We start from the raw sequence: 20,469 nt of genomic DNA, 5'->3' as shown, positions 1-20,469 counted from the left end.
AGAGAGAGAGAGAGAGAGAGAGAGAGAGAGAGAGAGAGAGAGAGAGACTGTCTTTGTGCATGTGTGTGTGTGTGTGTTTGTAGGTGTATGTGTATATCTGTGTGTGTCAGTCTGTCTTCATGTATGTTTGTAGGTGTGTGCTTGTCGGTCTGCCTCTGGCTTATATGTGTCTATGTGTGTGTCTTCATGTGTGTTTGTATGTGTGTATGTATATCTATCTGTCTCTCGCTCGTATGTATCTATCTGTGTGTAATATGTGTTGGGGTGTGTGTGTGTGCAAGAGTGTGTTTGCTTGTGAATGATTCTGTTTTGTGGGTGTGTATTTGTAAGGTTGTGTATATCTGTCTCTTATACCCAGATGTCTGTCTGTGTGTGTGTGAGAGAGAGACAGACAGACAGATTCAACATTTACCCTCTTCTACACCCTTGCATTCTCTTTAAAAAGCTACACTATATAGTACACAGTCTTTAACCATTACTCTGCAAGTCACCTCAGCTCAGGCCCCTCCTGAATGGGCTCATGAAATGTGTGGTCCTTATATAAGGTGACCTGAAGACAGAGGCTGTAGTGTCTAGGGAACAACTGAGGAACTTTTCCTTTTTACAGAAGCCCCTTTGGTTAGGGTTAGGGTTAGGGTTAGGGTTAGGGTTAGGGATTAGGGTTAGGGTTAGGGGTTAGGGGTTAGGGGTTAGGGGTTAGGGGTTAGGTTTAGGGTTAGGGTTAGGGTTAGGGTTAGGGTTAGGGTTAGGCAAGTGGAGCCCAGTGCCTCAGAGTGCTGGTCCACCACTGAGAAACGTCCCTAGCCTAGAAGTTTCTTCCCGTTGCCTTTTTGTTTTTTTTCTTAAAGAATTCTTAAGTCAAGCCATGTTTTCTTACTAAGGGTGATAATGTACAGAACTCTTACTTCCTTTGGTTTTAGAAACCTGTGAGGATTTAGCCAAGAATATGCCTTTTTTATTAGTTTGCCATCTCTGTTTCCAGCCTGTTCTATGTCTGTCTGCTAGCAAGGACTGATCACACAGCATGCTCCATAAAAGCCCAGAAATTACATTCTCCCCTACTCTAGAAGGACAGATATATTCTACACAGATTTTAAAAATCTAAAACTTTGTAATAAGAATATTGGAATACCAGCAGCCCGAAATACTGTTAATACTTTGTTCTGCATGTATTTCAGCTTTCTAAACCCCTGTGTGTTGAGAGATGGGGGGAGGGAGGACGAGGAGTCTACATGGGGGAAGTGGAGAGGGAGGGAGGGGGGAAGCGGATTGCTACAGAGGAGCTGGCAGCAGCACAGACATTTATCTCCTTGACATGCCATCATGCTGTGACTACCGCTCTGCTGTCCCATGACAGTGAAGCTTCTAGAACATGAAGGTTACAGACTTGGTTCCTTAGCATGATGTGGCCTACTGTTTCTATGACGTTTTTCTTAATTAGTTTCTAGTCTTCTGTGTGGAGATAGGCCTCATGCTCAGGTGCTGTCTGCATTCTAAGACTTCTGCTAGTTTTTGTGTTTCTTTTTTTTTTTCCTCATAGGAACAGCTCATGTTTCTGCAGCGAAGAGTCTGGGCCCTGTGGAGTCCTCCCTGCCTCCCTGCCAACCCCTGCCTGCCGGAACCTCACCCATGCACACGAGCCTGATTGACATGAGGCGGAACGTGGCTGAGCTCAGGCTCCAACTCCAGCAGATGAGGCAGCTCCAGGTACTCCTCACAGATGTGTCCCCTGTCATAGTGGCTCTAGGTCTGATTTCTCGGCATCCTCATCCTCCATCTCCACCTGTGCTTCAGCTTCCCTGGGCTCCTTTACTGTCTGTAAGAGCTAATTGAAGGAGCCACACATCATCAGAATGGCACAGGTTCCTTGTTTATCTGGAAGTCTGGTCTAGAACCTTCTGCTATAACTGAAACCACTGTATGACAACTTCCTTTAACAGTAAGTGCCAAGGCTGCTAGCTCTCAGTGTGGTGGAGGCCCATCCCTCCTTCTCAGGAAGAAGCTCCCCCTCCTCCTCCGCAAGCAACTGTGGTGTCTTTAGAACTTGAGTTTAGCATAGAAGATGGATTCATGCAGGTGAAAGGAAGCTACTAGGGATGGTTTGCTGAGGAAAAAAAAATCTGCATTTTATTTGGGTAGTATGTTCCAGATTTCCCTTATCCTTTCATTATTGAGGATATATGTGCTATAAGGAATCAAAGGGAAGGCAAAAATAACCCTTCGTGTCCCAGATCTTAGCCAGCAAACATTGTCAATCTGACAGAATAGGCTATCCATCTCCTGGCCTGAGTCCCAAGGAGCTGGGAGGCACAGCACAGCATGACGTCACATGTTTACCCTGAGTACCGACTTACTTTCCCTGCCTTTGGCTGGAGCTTGGACATTGAGGACGTAGTCCTAGCTTGGCCTTTATGGGGACATCTCCCTACCCTCCTTTAAGAAGCTCATGATCCAAATATTGTTAAAAGTTGAACACAGTCCAGAGCTTGGGCAGGCACACTGAGATCCTCTGTGCCTAGTGGAAGCAATGCCCAAGAGGTGAGGTACACACAGGAAAGGACTTTGAATAGCAGTTTCTTCTGCATCTCAGTGGTGTGGACCCAACATCTGTCACCGCCTAATTGAAACTAAAAATATGCTTTCCCCCACTGGTATCTCGAGGTGGGAAAGTAAGAGGGCAGCTAGATCCAGGCCTGGAGTCATACTCAAGTCTATTATCTCAGCCCTGGGAAGCTGAGGCGGGAAGATCATGAGTTTGAGCCCAGCCTATTCTGCATAATGAGATACTGTCTTAAAAATCACCTGGGGCGGGGGGAGGGTGGAATTAAAGTTTAAAATAAAGGTAACTGGTTTGGAAGACCTCCTCTGTGTCCCCAGTGTACATGGCGAAGGTTGACAAAAAAGCCCACACTGCTTAATGCTCAGAACCTACCACCTACCCACTCTTTGTCTCTCTGTCCTGGACTTCTGGGACATTCAGTACATATTTATTTAAATCACCTCTGAATCGTGACATCTGTGAAAGTCCATCTTGGAAGGACTTCTTGTCTTGCAAAATGTTTTCATTTTATATATATATGTGGAAGTGTGTGTGTGTGTGTGTGTGTGTATGTGTTGTATATAAGTGAGTACGCAGGCATATGGCCATGCATCAGTGCATGCTGAGGCCAGAACAGCTCTTCAACATAATACTTTGAAACAAGGACTCTCGCTGAACCTGAAGCCTGCTGTTTCAGATGGGCTAGCTGACTACTTAGCTCCTGGAAGCCACTGTCTCTGTCTTCCAATGCTGAGATGACAGGCCTTTGCAGCCACGCCCTTTTTATATGTAGGTGCAGAGATTCAAATTCAGGTCCTGGTGCTTGAACACATGCAAGTACTCTTACCCATTGAGCCATCTCTCTGCAAAGAAGGAAAAGGGGGTGAGGACAGGAGGGAGAGGAAGAGGGAGGAGATGGGGTGGGGAGAAATAGGGAAGAAGAAGAGTGCGCCCATGAGAATGACAAAGAGTGAATTGATTTTGCAATGAAATGAAGTGTCTCAGTTGGTGATTAGAATGACAAAGTAGAATGTCTTCCTTAGGTCAGACATCACCTGTCACCTCCCAGTTTCTTTCCTAGTTTGTCTCTGCCCCTCCGCATACTATCTCTGCCCTTTAGCGCCACCCGCTGGCTACTTGGAAACTGTGCTCCTCACTGGACTCCACTCCCTCATCCCCACACCCCACCCCCAACCCCACATTGAATCTATCATTTCTATGGGAGGCCCTAACTGCTCTCTAAAGTGAACAGCTGTTGGTTCAGGGACATGGATGACATTGCTTTAGCCTGAGCACAACAGTTGTGTCAGCAATTTCATAAGCATTTGAGACATTGTTACTGTGGGTGTGATGTTGAAAGCTGCCACAGGGCCTTGGGTGGTACACGGCTTTGTTTGGTTCTGGGATGGTTTGGTTGGGATGGTGATAGAGATCGCCTATCACCTGCTGCCCCTGTCAACCTTGAACCTACCACAGCACAGTGTAAAACTGTCGCTTTCTTAACAAGGAAGTTCTTGGCCAAGGCTTAGCAGTTCAGTCTAGCCTAATGGAGTTCTTTATCTCTATAGAAGTGCTTCATTGGCTCTCTGTGGGATTCATAGCAATGAGCAATGTGCTGATGAGCTTAGAAATGTTTGTATTTCCACAGCAGACACAAAGGGGAGGTGAGCACTTTGTTTCTTAACCTGACTGCTGTGAGCCTTCCATCTCTACCCCATCTTTGTATTTTCTGCGTCCCGGGCTTCCCTCCTTCACAAATGTCTGTCTTTCCAGCCAGAGGAGTCTATTTAACACAAGAACAATTGAGAATAATTAAGCTGGGGCAGCAACAATTCTCCTTCAGCACCTGTATTACCCTACACCTAATATGAAACGCAGCCCCAGATTGATTATGAGTCCACTGATAAAGCTATCATTAGAGAGACATACAGAATTCTCTCGAAGAGTCTCAAAAGGACAAGAATTGAATTAGAAATTCAAATGTTCTTTGAGCTCTGTTATAAAATAGTGAAACCGAATGAACTCCTTTGTGTTTGGCAGCCTGCTCCAGTAATTAGATAATTAAATCATTGGAAAGCCCTAGACTGTAGCAGATCATTATATGTGAACATTTTATTTCCAGAGTGATGGATTCTTCGAAGAACTAAAAATGTGAAGTAGACATGAGGGGTTCTTAGATAGGGGCATTGATGTAAAGGAGGCCATTGAGACAAGTCTCTACCATGTGAGTCTCTGTCCTGTTTCACATAAATTATCAGTAGACAAGACATGGCCGTAGTTAGGGTTTTATTGCTATGGAGAGACACCATGACCACAGCAACTCTTAATAAGGAAAACATTTACTTGGGGATGGCTTATATCTCAGAGGTTTAGTCCATTATCATCATGGCAGGAAGCATGGTGGCCTGTAGGCAGACATGATGCTGAAGAGGTGACTCTATCTGCACCAACAGGAAGCAGGAAGAAAGAGTGAGACTCTGGGCCTGGTTTGAGCATCTGAGATCTCAAAGCCCAACTCAATGACACAAGTCCTCCAATAAGGCCACATCTACTCCAACAAGGCTACACCTCCTAATAGTGTGTCTATGGGCCTGTGAACCCATGGGTCCATTTTCATTCAGCACAGATATGTTCCACCCACACTGTCCATTAGAGACACCTTGAGTCCTTCACAAAAGTACGTATACTAAATCACTCTGCCAGAGTCTGACTTCATTGATATAGACTGGCAGGTAAGCTAGTGATTCTAGACTATTCCAGGATAAGAAGTACTGCTTACAGGTTATCATGAATGCTGAATCCAGTAAGATGCCTTATAGACATGCTGGGATCAGTCAGCTGTCACTAATGCCAAAGTGACTGGGAATGAGTATGCTACCACTTTGTACGCCCAGAAGGAGATGATAACTTAAACCACCCCAAACCATGTACCCTCCAGTCATCCAGTGGTCAGCTGTACCTTCTGTTCCATCAGGTTTGCTGTAAGCCACAAGCCAATGGGATAGTTACACTGTTGTGTTCTCACTCTCAAGTAACCTGGCAACACAGAACTTTTGAACTCAACAGATGTTTTCTTCAAAAGATGATATACTTCATCCATTACTTCTCCTGAGATGGTTTATGAATAAATATCCACTTTTTCTAACAGTGAATAGTTCCTTTCCTGCAGAATGTCCCAGTTCATAGATTTTTTCCCTAAGAGAATTCTAGACCCACAGACATGACTGTACGTCTGAACTGGGGAGAGAAATGTTTTTCTGGAAGAAAACAAGTTCTGTAGAGACCACAGTTAGGACTTCACCCAAATCAAAAAAATATTCTACTGTTCCAATTTATACATTTTCCCTCCTTGGCCCTTTATCTCTTTATTGGGCTTTCTGATAAGTTAAAAAAAAATCAGGTTATTCTGAACTTAGTGTTACATTTTTAAGATTTTTGAGAATCTGCTATTTTTCCCCTGGTGAGGGAGGATGGACATTGAAGAAGAGACAGCAGCACACAGAGCTCTAGGCTCCGCCCTTATGTAATGCAACAGTTGCCTTAATGTATCTGTTGTGCTAGAGTCTTTTATTTCATGATGTCCAAAATTATAGTCAGAGGACTATATGTCAGAGGAAAGCACACCAAAATCTGGTGTCTGCAGGACAGAACTGTTTTCTTCAACAAGGCAGAAATGGTAAATGGAGCAGGCACAGAAGTTGACAGTTAAGTTACTGAACAATCCGCCAAGCTGCAGTCAGATCTCAGACAAAGGACTACTTAAGACCACCATCTCAGGCAGCACCCCGACAACATGTGTCCATGACCAGGCATTGTTTGTTTTGTTCCCTGAAGCCTTGGGGAGGTCTTACGTGGGTGGTTAGTGGGGTCTGGTTTTCATTCCCAAACTCCCTGGTTTGTGGTCTAACCACTGTGCAGTGTTACTGGTAGACTACAGTAGCCTCTGGCCTATTTTGTTCTCAAGCCATGTTATCAAGACTGCTTTCACCTAGTAAGCCAGGGATGAGCATGGGAGGTGTGGGCTAGTTTGAGGTAGTTAGATTTAGATTTAAACAGTTTCCTACATTATTCATAAAGTTGACATGGATAACTCACTTGGCCCAATTAAAGACTGAATGGCCAAGAACATTCTAAGTACACTTGTAAAAACGTCAAGGGCACTTCCAATAAATTGTGTTTGCAGCGAAGAGGGAGTGGTTGCAATTTCACTCACCGTCCCGCTGTTGACAGCTAGAGAACTGAAACCATAGTGAACATGACTTGCAAACCCTGGACAACAGACAGCGAGGGTCTGGGTTACTCAGAAAAAAGTTGAGACACTGGAGGTGAATCCTGCCAGTGAGTGTGCATCTGCCGGAAGGTACTTCCCAGATGTGATACAGAAACTCAAGCAGTCCTGGGATCATCTTGTTGGGCAAAGGAGATAAAAGCAAGTTTGGAGAGCTGAAGCAGCTAGCATTTGTGGAATGGAGTTTCCAAGAGAAGAAGTCTCTGAATTGAAAGAACTAAATTCAGCTGTGGGTCCGCTATTGAGTAATAAGCCAAGTGTGTGTGGCATGAACAGATCTCTGAGTCAGGCAAAGACCATGTGGGTAAACCACCAAGTCAAAATCTTCTTAGAGACCACCCAGACCCAGAGAAGTTCAATTTTGGCTAGCAAGAGTGAAGAGGTCATGTTGGATACCTCAGCATTAAGTACAGACTAGAAAAGGGCTATATGCCAGTGTTGGGACTAAACTAACCCAAGTGTAAAGATTACCCTAAATTCTCCCTGCGAAAACTTAAAAATAATTCTCTCAACAACAAAATGAACCTTACATAATTGCCCTGTCAGAGAACACCCAAAATCTGTATGAAGAAGAATAAAATCTAACAGTCTATGCCTAACATGCAATCAAAAACTGTTAGACACAAATAATGGTGAAAAATACAATCTATGAAAACTCAGCCAATGGAAACCAACTAGAAGTGATGGAGATATTACATTAATAGCAAAGACTTCAAAAAGCACTCAGATTTAGAAGAAAAGCATAAGCCAATGCTACAAAAGATTAAGGGTAGAAAAAGATAAGTAAGTGGAGCTTTTGATAGTTTAAATACACACATAGTAGGGCTGGAGTGATGGTTCAGTTGTTAAGAGCACTGACTGCTCTTCCAGAGGACTCAGGTTCAATTCCCAACAACCACATGGCAGCTTACAACTGTCTAGAACACCAGTTCCTGGAGATTGAAGACTTTTACACAGACATACAGACAGACAAAACACAATGCACATAAAATAAATAATAATTTTTTTTTTTACATTACACAGTCTCTTGATAGTCTTAAAGATGAACCACTGGCCAAAGAATGCAATAGGAGACAGCAACAGAGAACATCCAAAAGTTAAAAGGAATTACATTGAAATTCAGCGACCCATGAAACAGTATTAAAGTGTTAGTGGAGAGAAGGAAACAGTTACAAGAGACAGTGGTTACAATTTCTCCAACTTTGATGAAGATTATAAATCGACAGACTAAAGAGCCCAGTAAACACCAGACTGGTAAACACAAAGGAAAACTCGGCAGTGGGTACTAGAAAACAATAAAAATAATAAAAAAGACAGGCAGAGGATAGAGCCACTTTATACAGGAAAACATATATCAGGATTAATACTGACTTGAAGTCAGAAACAAGACAAGACAGAAAACAATTTAATGGCATCTTCAAAGGCCAAAGGGGGTTGGAGTTGGGACTCTGTAAGAAAAGAAGATAAAAAAATTTAATAGAAGAAAGAAAGAAAAGAAGATACTTAGTGTCAACTCCTTTATGAAGTCCGTGTTACTATATCTTGGTTAGCTTTATTGTGATGAATACCATGAGGAAGCAATTGGGAGAAGAGGGTGCTTATTTGACTTACATTCCCCAGTCACAGTCCATCATGAAGGAAAGTCAAATCAAGAAGTGAAGCAGAAGCCATGAAAGAGCACCATTTCCTGGCTTGCTCTCCATAGCTTGCTCAGCCTGCTTTCTTATACAAACCAAGGACCACCAGCCCAGTGGTGACACTGCCCACATGGACTGGGCCCTCCCACATGAGTCATTAATCAAGAAAATTCCCCAGAGGCATGTTCACAGGCCAATCAGATGGAGGTGATTTCTCAACTGACACTCCCTCTTCCTAGATGACTCTAGCTTGGACTTACCAACACCTACCCTAAAGATCAAACCAAAGGATGGAAAGTCACAGACCAGTAACCCTTGCAAAAATAGCTGTATCAAACCACCAACAAAATAATAGCAATGAAGTTCAGTAATGTATTAAAAGATAATTATCTTTTAAGTATAAGAGTGTTTTAGCATAGAAATATAAGCTGCCCTGTTTGGCCTCATCAACAGAATTAAAAGGCATATTCTCTCAGTAAATACAAGAGACACATGCTAGAACTCTCCATTGGTGATGGAGACTCAGCCATCTCCTGGAAGAAAGAGCCTTCCTCAGCCCAAAGGAAAGGATATTGGTAGTGAAACCCCACACCTAATCCCAGGAAACTCAGTGGAAAGAAATCAACTTTCACTTCTATTTCGCACTGTACTGTCCCATCAAGGATCCTCACGAGCAAAGGAAATACATGCTTTTCTTATAAATGATATGATTGCACATGAAACCGAAAGGGATCTACAAAAGCACTATTAAAAATAAGTGACTTTAGCAAGATCACCATAATCTAGTCAAAATAAATGGTTCAGTATGTTCATACAAGGGAATGTCACTCAGCCATAAAATGAACTGCCAAAATAACATGGCTGAAGTCTCAAGAGCTCTGTGCTAGGCTGCGGGTGTGGCTCACAGGCAGGGTAGTTGCCCAGTACATGCAAGGCCCTGAGTTCCAAGTCCACTCTGGGGCTAGGAGTACTGAATGAGAGAAGCCAGACGTCACGTCTCGGGAGGATGACTGTGTCATTCCATTTGCATGACATCCTAAGACAAGAGGAACTATTCTGTGATGACAGAAGTACAGATGGCTTCTTTGGGCTAAAGGTTGCAAACTTAAAGAATAGTGAGGGAAATTTCTATAGTGACAAGAAAAATGTTGTCTCTCTTTTTTAATGGCATGTAGTGGGGGGCACATTTGTGGCCTCAGGGAACTGTGTCAAAATGCAAGGGTGTATATCTTACTGTTTTCGTACTCTCTTTCATAGAGTGGATGTTCTTTCAACAACTGAAACGTAGGCCTTACCAATCCTCTCAGATACTGACAGTGGCTTAGGAGAGAGCTGTGGATCCACATCTCGCCCTTCACTTTTCTTTTTGCTCTCTGCTGGGATGAACAGGGCAGTCTCCTGGCCAAGACAAAACAGCAGTGACAGGACAGGATCAATGGAGTAGGGAAGTGGACTAAAACCCTAACTAGCTCAGCATTTCTTCCTTTAGGAGTCCCTCCTCAAAGGGCCATGAGAAGTTCCCTCTCTGTCCCCTCAGCTGAATCCCACAAGGCCTCCTGTCTGGAAAGGTGACAAAGCCTAGCCCTCCCTCGGGAGCAGTTGTTCCCCTCCACTCTGCTAGCATAGTAATTCTAATGTTACGTGCAATTGTCTGCTTCCAGGATATCCATAGCTGTGTCGGAAATGTTCTATTGTATGTGCCGTGTCCCAGAAAGTATGCTCATAGTCTGGAACAAGTCTACATAGAAGAGCAACTTGGGGTGGGGGGGAGTTTGATAAAATGACCTCTCTCTAATCTGGATTGAGCCTACACTACCAAATAAGCCTGAACAAGTCACACAGTCTATTGGAGAATTTCTACTTCCTACCTCTCAAATTCCGATTTGAAGGCCCTCCCAGCAATACTTCCTATTTTGGATAGACATGTTAGTGTCTGCTGCTAATGAGCCCACAGGGTTATTTGAGCTTGTTTCATTGTTGGGTGTAAGCAGGACGGTTGTACCAGAAGATCGTGTCCTAGCTCATGGCCCAGTGATACTAACCCTGCTTTCATGAACCTTTTTTAGACCATGACACTGTCCTTGCTGGTAAAACACACTCACCCAGGAAGTTAAAAAAAAAAAAATCCTGATGCCCAGTTTGCATTCCAAAGCAGTTATATCCGATTCTTCTTCTCTCACACGCACCCAGGCATCCATAACCTTTACAACTATTTAATCACATACTTCTCTCTGTCTTACGTATCCAGCTCCTCTCATTGTGCCTCCCCATCACCACAGAGCCCTGTGGCACTTGCTCCACAGCCCTGAATTTGAGCCGCTTTTCACAGAAGGCAGAGCTGCTGTTGTTTGTTTCATTGACCTCCATATACAGTGTCACCCGTAGACCAGCCACAACCTCTGTAGCACAGCCAGGTTGAGCCCAAAGCTCACCCGAGCTGATGGCTCACTTCCTAATTCAACCACTTAAAGAACGATTCTAGATTTTTCGATTCTCTCTGTTATCAGTATGGCTGCTTAAGTTCATTTATTCCAAAGGTGTTATTGGATCCTCTTTCCAGAACAGAGATTAGCAAGCAGGAGGGAAGGCCATTTCAGGAGGTAGAACTAGCAGGTTCAAGGTCACTGTGGCAGAAAGGAGCTCAGAGAGTCAGAAAGACCAAAGGCTGTTGATGTGTCAAAAAGATCAAAGGACGCTGGTGTGGCCATAGGAAGTGTGGGAAGCATACTTGAGAAGAGAGTAAACAGGGAAGTGTAGACAGCAGAGGAGGTGCATGTCTGCTGTGGACTGACTGAACCTAGAAGGGATATTAGCAATGTCGTGTGAACATGACGCTGAGTCATGGAGGTCACCAAGAATAGTACGTGTCTATTTGGCTCTCACCCAGACACATGCTTCGTTACCAGCACTCATGGAAACCAATAACATTCCATAGCCATAATCCCTTTGGCCAGTAATCATCACTCAGAGCCATGCACTGACACTGGAACCCAGTAGTGCCTTTGCATGTGACCCAGTTCACTCTTTACTCCGGTAAAGAAGATCATAATGGGGCTTTGAAAGAGTGGTATCACGGTCAATGTGCTCTTCCTCTCAGTGTGAAGAGATAATGAGGCAGATGACAATGGCATCCCCAGTCTTGTGAGGTGATACCTTGTAGTTGAGAAGGGGAGTCTTAGGGATAGTGAAATGAATGAAATACAATTGCTGCTGAAGCTGATCAAGAGTGCTCACTTCGTGGACGTATAAAAGCCTATCATAGTCCTGCCCCAAGGATGCAAGTGTTGGTAAGCATCTCCTGAAGAGTAGCTGCAAACTTGCATGCTCTTTGCTCCATGTGATGAAATACCAGTGCATTCTGGAAACCATATGGAAATTATGGGCTTAGATAAGCATGAAGCCTTTGTCAAATCCAGTGAAATTAGTCAGTTCCCAAGAGCCTTTGTCTCATCTGGACTCACTATCGTTGCCACCATCAATACTGAGAGCCACATGGTAAGGAGCTATCATTCCATGCTATTGAGACATGGAGCCAGAGAGCACAGATTCAACTTTCGAGGACATTCCTAAATTCCTGTCAAGCCAATGGTTGCTGAGGATTCACAAGAACCTCAGAGTAGCCCTGCCAAGGAGAGCAGGTCCTACATCATGAGAGAGGAGTGAAATGGAGACCAAGAAAGTCTAACCAAGTGTCTGGTGGGTTAGAAGGACTGAAGGGCTTCCAATGCTAGTGCTCTTGACGCCTCTCTATAAAATCATGTCAGTGAGAGTTTGTGCTCTGTGTGTGTGTGTTTGTGTGTGTGTTTGTGTGTGTGTGTGTGTGTGCGCGCGTGCGCACTGGCATAACAGTAGCCAAAGAGTAGAAAAGACTACTTTTTTTGTAGGCACAGAAACTAAAGTTCAGCTGTCAGTTGCCTGCTAAAACTCAGCTGTTCTCTGAGGAAGCAATTCTGTATACAGTCCTTGGTCTCTTTTCTTTCTTACCGAAATAAAGATTCAGCCGTGGGTTTTCTCTGCGCCCACTTCTGAAGACTGCAGGGCATTCAGGCTTCATGGTGGCAGACAGGCGAAGCCAACGGAGGCTGATTTCTTTTGTTCAACAGCTGCAGAACCAGGAAATTCTGAGGGCAATGATGAAGAAGGCTGAGCTGGAAATCAGTAGCAAAGTGAAGGAGACCATGAAGAGACTGGAGGATCCGGTGCAACGCCAGCGCACCCTGGTGGAGCACGAGAGACAGAAATACCTCCACGAAGAAGAGCGGATTGTCAAAAAGTTATGGTGAGTGACTGTCACCCTGAGGAGAAAAACTGTCTGTTCACAGGGTGCCCTTCTTAGCTGGTATTTTTCTTCCTCTCTTTAATAAGCACCTACTGTGTACACCAGAGATCTGCTGAGCCTGGTATCTATTATTCCAACTGTCCCACCTTTAAGGCCTGGGAAACTCAACAGTCCCCATGACAATATGTCTCTGGACCAGGAAAGTGTAGGACATCCTTAGAGAACCACAGGGGTGTGGATTGTCAGGAAAATTGGGTACATGGTACTAATGACATCTCATGTTGGAACGGTGTTCTTCTCAATGGCATGGTGCCTTCTATAGAGCATTCTCCTGCTTTGGAGACATGCTTGGTACCTGTCTGGGCTGTACTTGCAAAGATGGCAAGATCATGGGAGCCCACAGTAGAACCAGAGAATCAACTCCAGAAAGTTGTCCTCTGACCTCCGCATGTGTACCCCTGCATGCACAATCACACATCATGTACTCACAACACTAATTTAAAAGCTATGGAATATATCCTTAATATTATCATAACTGTAGATTAGGATAGCCAGGCAGGTAGATATGACAGGAGAGCGAGGTTAGGTAAGATGAGTGGAAACTGAGTGGAAACTGGCTCGGGGCTACTGAGAAGCAATGCCTGCTCTTTGCTGGCCCCTCCATGTCCTTTCCCTTTCCTTCTAAGCTCCAGAAAAGAAATGCTCTCATAGAACCTGTTAGGCTTTGGTCCTCCAAGCATGACAGAAAAAGTGAAAGTGGGGTTTAAAAGAACAGAGAAAAATGGAGTCAAGATCTTCCATGGTTTTCTACACGATAATAACAGGCTTCTGATAAGAGTCAGACTAAGTTCATTTTAACAAACAACGTGCTTCTTTTTAACAAAGGCAGAAAAAAGAGGAGCTGAAGGAATCTGGAGCCCCCATGAGTGTCTGACGTCTTGTTGAGCAAAGCCTACGTATTTCAAAAGCCCATTGATGACTTTCCAAAGATGGTCTGCATTCATTTTCAGCTGCGCTGTCTCCTTTTCAATCTTTGAATTAATAAAAGTGGCCTTCAGAGCTTTGAATAGGAATCATGCGCACATGAATTGGCAGAATAATGGTGTCAGAGGTTCCCTGCTGCCCAGCAAAGGGAAGGGAAGTTTAGGGATCTTCGGGTTGCAGGGCTGTGACGCACAGGAGCCAGACTGTGTAAGAGAAACTAAAATAGGATTTTATTTGGATGGAGTGGCTTTGGGTCATGTAACATTTCCTTGGAGGAGTATTTGCATATTGGCCAGTGTGTGGGTGGTTGAAGGAACTGGGATAGCCCTAGGGTCTTAGCTTGGAAGGGCTTCATCAACGCCTGAAGGGTATGCAGGAAACTGTGCTTAGTCTACAAGGGAATTTGCCTCACCAACAGACCATATTTAGAGGTCTGACGAGGATTGGCTCAGCTCCCACCTCAAGGAGCAGCAGCTGCATGTGTCCTGTGGATATGCTCACATAACACCAGGTGTGTTTAAGAAATGCAGACACATAGGAGCCATGGTGCTCCCCTCTGGCCCTAACAGGTCGTCCTTTCATTTGAGATTTCTATATCATAACGGCTGGTATCACCAAATTCTTCATTTCCCTACTCAGAAGAGGTCAGATGTGACGTGTGGCTTTGTGACCAGTGGCTTTGTGACCAGTGGCTTTGTCCTTGTTGAATGTCTGCCCTGTCCTGCTGGACTCCCTCCTGCAGCTGTGTTAGCTCCCTTCCACTCATTCACCTAGAGGAAAGGGCCCATGTCACCTCTTCAATGGCCATCCTCTACTCCACTAAGGCTCCAGGAGGTACAGCCACCGTTCGCTTACTGCCACCTAGTGGTCTTGCATTTCTCAGCACCTTAGCCTGTAAGAAAAGCTTTCTCTTGAATTTGCAGGCAACTTGAAGTGATACAAACATATAAGGGTTAGTAAAGAGGCCTGGACAGATTGTTTTTCTTGTTTCAAGTGAAAGAATATAAGTTGGCTGTGTTGCAGTTAGTATCTGTTCTCTTTCTCTTTCCCTACCCCTCTGTCCCTCCAACCCCCTCCTTCAGAAATCAGATCTCTAAGTGCTTAGTCATAAGAAGAGAGAAGAGAGGCAGTCATCATTGATGGGAAAATCAGATATCCTGGAAGTTATCCATTAGGGAATTTTGAGGACAGTTTTGTTCTCTCTTTCCCAGGGACATTAGACAGTGTCAAGGGACATTCACATATGTCACAAATTACTGGAATTTGAAATTGTTTGCTGTTGGTACTCAACAGGTAGAGGCCAGGGATGCAGCTAAACATCCTTCAGTGTACACTAAAAAAGAAAGTATTTGGTTCAAAATGTCAGGTACCAAAGTTGAGAAACCTGGTTGTCTGAAGTGAGCCAGCACACTCCACTGGCGTACTGGCTCATGTCCCCTCTCATACCACCCCCTGCCCCCGTCTCCTGCCTCCATCTCTAGTCCATCAGTCCTTTCTTCCCTCTGTCTTTCTCTCCCTCCCTTCCTGGTCACCAAGTGTACACACTGCTCTCTTAGCTGGCATGAATACAACTGAAAATTAACACTGTCTCCCACAAAGGGTCTGAAGGAGCTGCAGGGGTTTGCAGCCCCACGCGGGGAGCAACAGTGTCAACAGACCAGACACCCTGGAGTTCCTGGGGACAGAACCACCTGAGGGTGTTCAGTGCCCCAATGTAGGGGAATGCCAGGGCGGGAAGAAGGGAGTGGGTGGGTACTTGGGTGAGCACCATCATAGAGACAGGGGTTGGAGGGATGGGATAGGGGGTTTCCCAAGGAGAGACTTGGAAAGGGGAAAATATTTGAAATGTAAATAAAGAAAATATCCAATTAAAAAAAAAAAGAATGTCTCCTACAAGCCACAAGTGTCCCACCTCCACTCCTGACCAAGCTGAACCTCAAATGACAGACTCAGGAGAGCTCTCCTATTGCTGCCTTACACACCCACCAACGTCCCAAAGCAAACTTCTATTGACTGTGCTCCTGCCTCCTCCATGGAAGCTTAAGATAGGGCTGGAACACAGCAGAAAATGAGGGAGCACCCTGCACCTCTCCTTTCTTAGATCCTCCATGGGGAGCACCTGCTCCTGCACCTCTCCTTTCTGAGACCCTTCACAGAGAGCACCCTATTCCTACACCTCTCTTTTCTGAGACCCTCCATGGAGAGCACCCTGGTCCTGCACCTTTCTGAGACACCCCCTGCCCCGTGCCGAGTTCCATCTGCTCTCTGCCTCCCCCACAGTGAGCTGGAAGACTTTGTTGAGGACTTGAAGAAGGACTCTTCCTCCACTGGCCGCATGGTGACCCTGAAAGATGTGGAGGATGGGGCTTTCCTCCTGCGACAAGTGGGAGAAGCTGTGGCCACTCTCAAAGGTGAGCCTTTCGCTGAAATATTTAAGAAGCTTTCAAATATGGATTTGCCATCCCATCCTACTTGGGAGCTGAGGCAGGAGGATCCCTTAAAGTCAGTTGAGATCAGACTAGGGAAACAGTGAGACCTTATTTCAAATAAACAATTATAAATAAACAATCCTTCAGACGGTAAAAGATTCATTTGAGACTTCTTAGAGGACCTTAATAAAGGATGCTGAAGATGGAAACTAAACGATACAACTGAAACTTTCTATTCCCTTTTACTAAGCTTACAGACATACCAAACTCGTTGAAAACAACCCTAACTTTCAGTTAGCCTTATCCATAATACACAGGGAGTAGACCCAGAGGAGCTGAGACCTTCTCCAAGGTCACTTGGTTTGAGCATCTTCTGTGCCTTCAACCCATTGTGTAGGCATGGTACTTCTCCATGCTACCCTAGGTCACAGGAGTGGGGTAGGCATGGTCACTCTGCCTTCCTACTCTATAAATCACCGCTGGTTTGACCTGTAGGAGAATTTCCAACCTTGCAAAATAAGATGCGTGCTGTCCTACGCATAGAAGTTGAGGCGGTGAGGTTCCTGAAGGAAGAACCACACAAGCTGGACAGTCTCCTGAAGCGTGTGAGGAGCATGACAGATGTCCTGACGATGCTGCGGAGGTGATGTCACTGTCGTGGTCCTGATGGGGTGGCTTGGGGGGAGGGGGTGCTCAAAGGCGGGTGCATGGGTCATTGGCTCTAATTCTTAGTATCATGACTTAAAACTTCTTGTTTTTGGCTTCCTGAGGAGTACCCTCAACTCTGTCAGCCACCAAACATTTGTTGCTATATGGCACGAGGGTCTAACTCCTCAGCATAGACTGTTACATTGGCTTTATCCTAGACTTTTAAATTACTAGTCATGTGTTGGGCTTTAATGATAGTGTATGCACCTGAATTGGATCCCCACTACTCTGAAGACTTAACAATAAAATGAAAAATAAAATTAAATAAGTAAATAGTGTTTTTAAGCAAATAGATGTTTTGTTTTGTAATATTTTATAAATGAAGAATAAATTAAAATACTCTATTAGCCTTCTTCACCTTGGAGGCGTAGGAGACTTCAAATAGAGAGACTGAATCAAGTGTTTATATACTGAAAGAATATCTGAGAGCATGCTGGTCCCACTCAGGGAAAAAGTTAAGCACCCCTAAGTGGACCTGCTCATCAAAGATCATTCCTGTGAAGAGAGATCTGGAGAAATCACTGTCTGATCTGTAGCTTTCAATGGAAATTGAATCTCATACCCGGCATAAACGTGCTTACAAAGGCTGGGGTATAGCTCAGGAGTAGAACACTTGCCTAAGATGCTCTCAGCCATGAACACCAACACACATACACACACACACAACACACACACACACACACAAACATGAGAGAGAGAGAGAGAGAGAGAGAGAGAGAGACAGAGAGACAGAGAGACAGAGAGACAGAGAGACAGAGAGAGACAGAGAAATTTCCAGGAAGAAGTAATCTGTCAGAAACTTTTGTAAGAACTTTGTTTCCTGGCTGTAACTACTTTGTCACAGTGGTTCTCAGCCTTCGGGAGTCAAACAACCCTTTCTTTCACAGGAGTCATATTATCAGATATCCTGCACATCAGTTAGCTACATAATAATTCATTACAGTAGCAAAACAATTTTTTGTTTAGGGAGTCACTATAACATGAGGAACTTTCTTAAAGGGTCACAGCATTAGGACAACTGGGAACCACTGCTCTATCAGATTTAGAAGAGAATTATATTGGCATGCAATTAACTTTAAGATAGATAAAATGGATTACTAATCATAGGAAGCATATTTGACTTTTCTAGCAATAACCAACCCCAACAAATGACTCCCCAAAGCAGGTGTATATAGTTAACTGCAGAAAACCCAGATATCAAAGGAATTCTAAGTCCACATAGACCACCCAGGAAGGAGCTGTATTGTGTTACTCTTTCCCAAAAGGTCATTCATTTTCACATATCATGTGACCTTTTTCCTCCAGGACAATAAAGATGGGTTAAACTACTTCTTTGTTAAGCTATTGCCCAAATGTTATAGTCATTGAAGTCTAAAATAAGCCAGCCTCATTAAAGGAAAACAGTGGGCTGCAGGGAGCAATGTCTCTTCTCTCTGGGAAACAGTTACAGGATGTTCTTATACCCAATGCTGTGATTGTCAGGATTTGTCTTAGAATCAGTGAATACAAGAGCTTGAAGAAGACTGGATCATATGCTTCAGCTATTCAAAGATTCAGAGATGGAAGTAGCCTATACTAGGTGAAAAAGAAAAGAAAATAGCAAGAGATGGGGTGTAAGTAGCAGAGGAAAGTTGTAGGAAAGTCTTTTGTTCAAATCAGAAAAAAAAAGAAAAATATTCTAGTAAGACGAGAATGTAAAACTAATTAAAGTGTAGGGATCAAGGCTACTGTTTGACATTTCTTGGTACATAACTTTACAGTATTAACCCTAACACAAACTCCCCATATGAGGCGCTGTCTTGTTTGTTTTTCCAAAAAGGGTTTTTCTGTGTAACCCTTGACTATCCTGGAACACACTCTATAGACCAGGACAGCCTTGAATTCAGAGACTGGCCTGCTTCTTCCTTCCTAGTGCTGGGATTGAAGGTATCCACCACCAAGGCCTGGCTATAAGAAGGTACCATCTTTATTGCCACCAATACATTATACCAAAGTACCTGAGACTCAAAAATGGCAATGTCTCTCGAATTCCAGAACATATTAGAACTGATACGCATGCAAGGGTGTCTACTTCCAAAGACCACTCTATTTTCTACTGCAACCTTTGTGGGAATGGACACATTGCTTTGAATGTCTCCCAAAGAATCAGGCAAGGTAGTGCATACTTATAATCCCAGCTCCCAGGAGGGACCACAAGTTCAAGGTCAGCATGAGCTACACAGACTGTCTATCAAAACCCAAGCCCATGGATATAAATCAGTTGTAGAATGCTTGCACAGCATGTCCGTGGTCTTGGGTACCACCCCAGACACTGTAAAAAGAAAAAAGAAAAAAGAGACCATCAAAACAAAGGAGGATGAGGGACTAAACACACCTCAATTTAGAGTCACAGTTGGCCTTGAATTTGAAAGACTTGGTTGAATTCACTTAAAGGGAAAACAGCAAAAAGGTAATATACAGGCTGACATGTCTCACAGTCCAAGAAGAGTTGGAAGGCTTCTAGAAGCTTCTGAGTGAGAATTGAGTATATAGGAGAACATCACAGGCCAAGGTCAGGTGGAGGAGTAGTTATTGTTAGACATGTGTTCAACTCTATTCACCACCACCAAATGGTGAGGGGCTAGTCTCAGTCTGGACACAATAGCATTACCATAAAAGAGACTGTCTCTTGGGGATGACAGCATGGCTCAGTGGGCAAGAGTACTTGCCACAAAGCGAGTGAGTTCAGATCCCTAGAACCCTTGTAGTACCAGGTACAACGTCATGAGTATCCACAACAAGATCGGAGGCAGTGTCTGACTCCATCCACACATGAACAAAGCTACACACACACACACACACACACACACACACACAATCATCTTTTGAAGAAAGAACTACATGGCTTTGGAAGGTTGTCAGGGTAATCTCACTCCTGAACTGCTCCTGAGTTTTTTAATGTTTTCATCTGAACTGGTACTGAAGCATGGCACTCAGACATACCACAGAGAGAGCACAGAGGGAGATTCACCACCATTTAACACCGATGTGCATGGTTTTTCCTAGGCATGTCACTGATGGGCTCCTGAAAGGCACAGATGCAGCCCAGGCTGCACAGTATGTCGCCATGGAGAAGGCCACTGCTGCAGAGGTCCTGAAGCATCAGGAGGAGACAGTCCATGCTCCTGGGCAGCCCCTCCACAGTAGCACTGGAAGCCCTGGCGATGTGAAGTCAGAAGTGGTGCCCCTGTCCACCATGACGGTTCACCATGTACAGAGCTCGCCTGTGGTCATGCAACCCTCCCAGCACTCATCAGCCTTGATGAACCCGGCCCAAACCTTGCCTGGAGGGACCGGACCCCACACAGCCAGCCCCACAGCAACCACACAGGAAGTAACCTCTGCACCACAGTCGGCTCCAGCCCCCCAGTCTCCTCAGACCCCAGTGAATGGTTCCTCTGTGCAGAGCTTGATCATTGAGGAAATCCACAGTGTGAGTGCCAAGAACAGGGCAGTGTCCATTGAGGTAGAGTCCTGTTTCCATTTCTTACAACCCTGTAAGCATAGCCTTTTCCTGCAAGGAATTGATATTCTAATTGTTGTATATTTAAATACCAACATATATA

At 44.5% G+C, this 20,469-nt stretch overlaps 1 protein-coding gene across 9 annotated transcripts in view; it reads left to right on the top strand.

Moving 5' to 3' along the window:
- Kiaa1217 (KIAA1217 ortholog) overlaps positions 1-20,469 on the top strand; it is a 294,129-nt gene that overhangs the window by 255,112 nt on the left and 18,548 nt on the right. For 7 of the 9 annotated variants that reach the window (XM_028764814.1, XM_028764810.1, XM_028764807.1 and 4 more), the window contains 5 exons: positions 1,541-1,707; positions 12,568-12,743; positions 16,008-16,138; positions 16,652-16,799; positions 19,910-20,369. In XM_028764814.1, the coding sequence (XP_028620647.1) occupies positions 1,541-1,707; positions 12,568-12,743; positions 16,008-16,138; positions 16,652-16,799; positions 19,910-20,369 (1,082 nt within the window). The remainder of the gene's footprint in view (positions 1-1,540; positions 1,708-12,567; positions 12,744-16,007; positions 16,139-16,651; positions 16,800-19,909; positions 20,370-20,469) is intronic. The other 2 variants (XM_028764815.1, XM_028764809.1) reach the window with 1 other exon arrangement.

Source organism: Grammomys surdaster, unplaced genomic scaffold (assembly GCF_004785775.1).
Source record: "Grammomys surdaster isolate TR1022 unplaced genomic scaffold, NIH_TR_1.0 146, whole genome shotgun sequence".
NCBI lineage: Eukaryota > Metazoa > Chordata > Mammalia > Rodentia > Muridae > Grammomys > Grammomys surdaster.
Note: the sequence above shows the minus strand (reverse complement) of the source record. Positions and strands in the feature narration are given on the sequence as shown.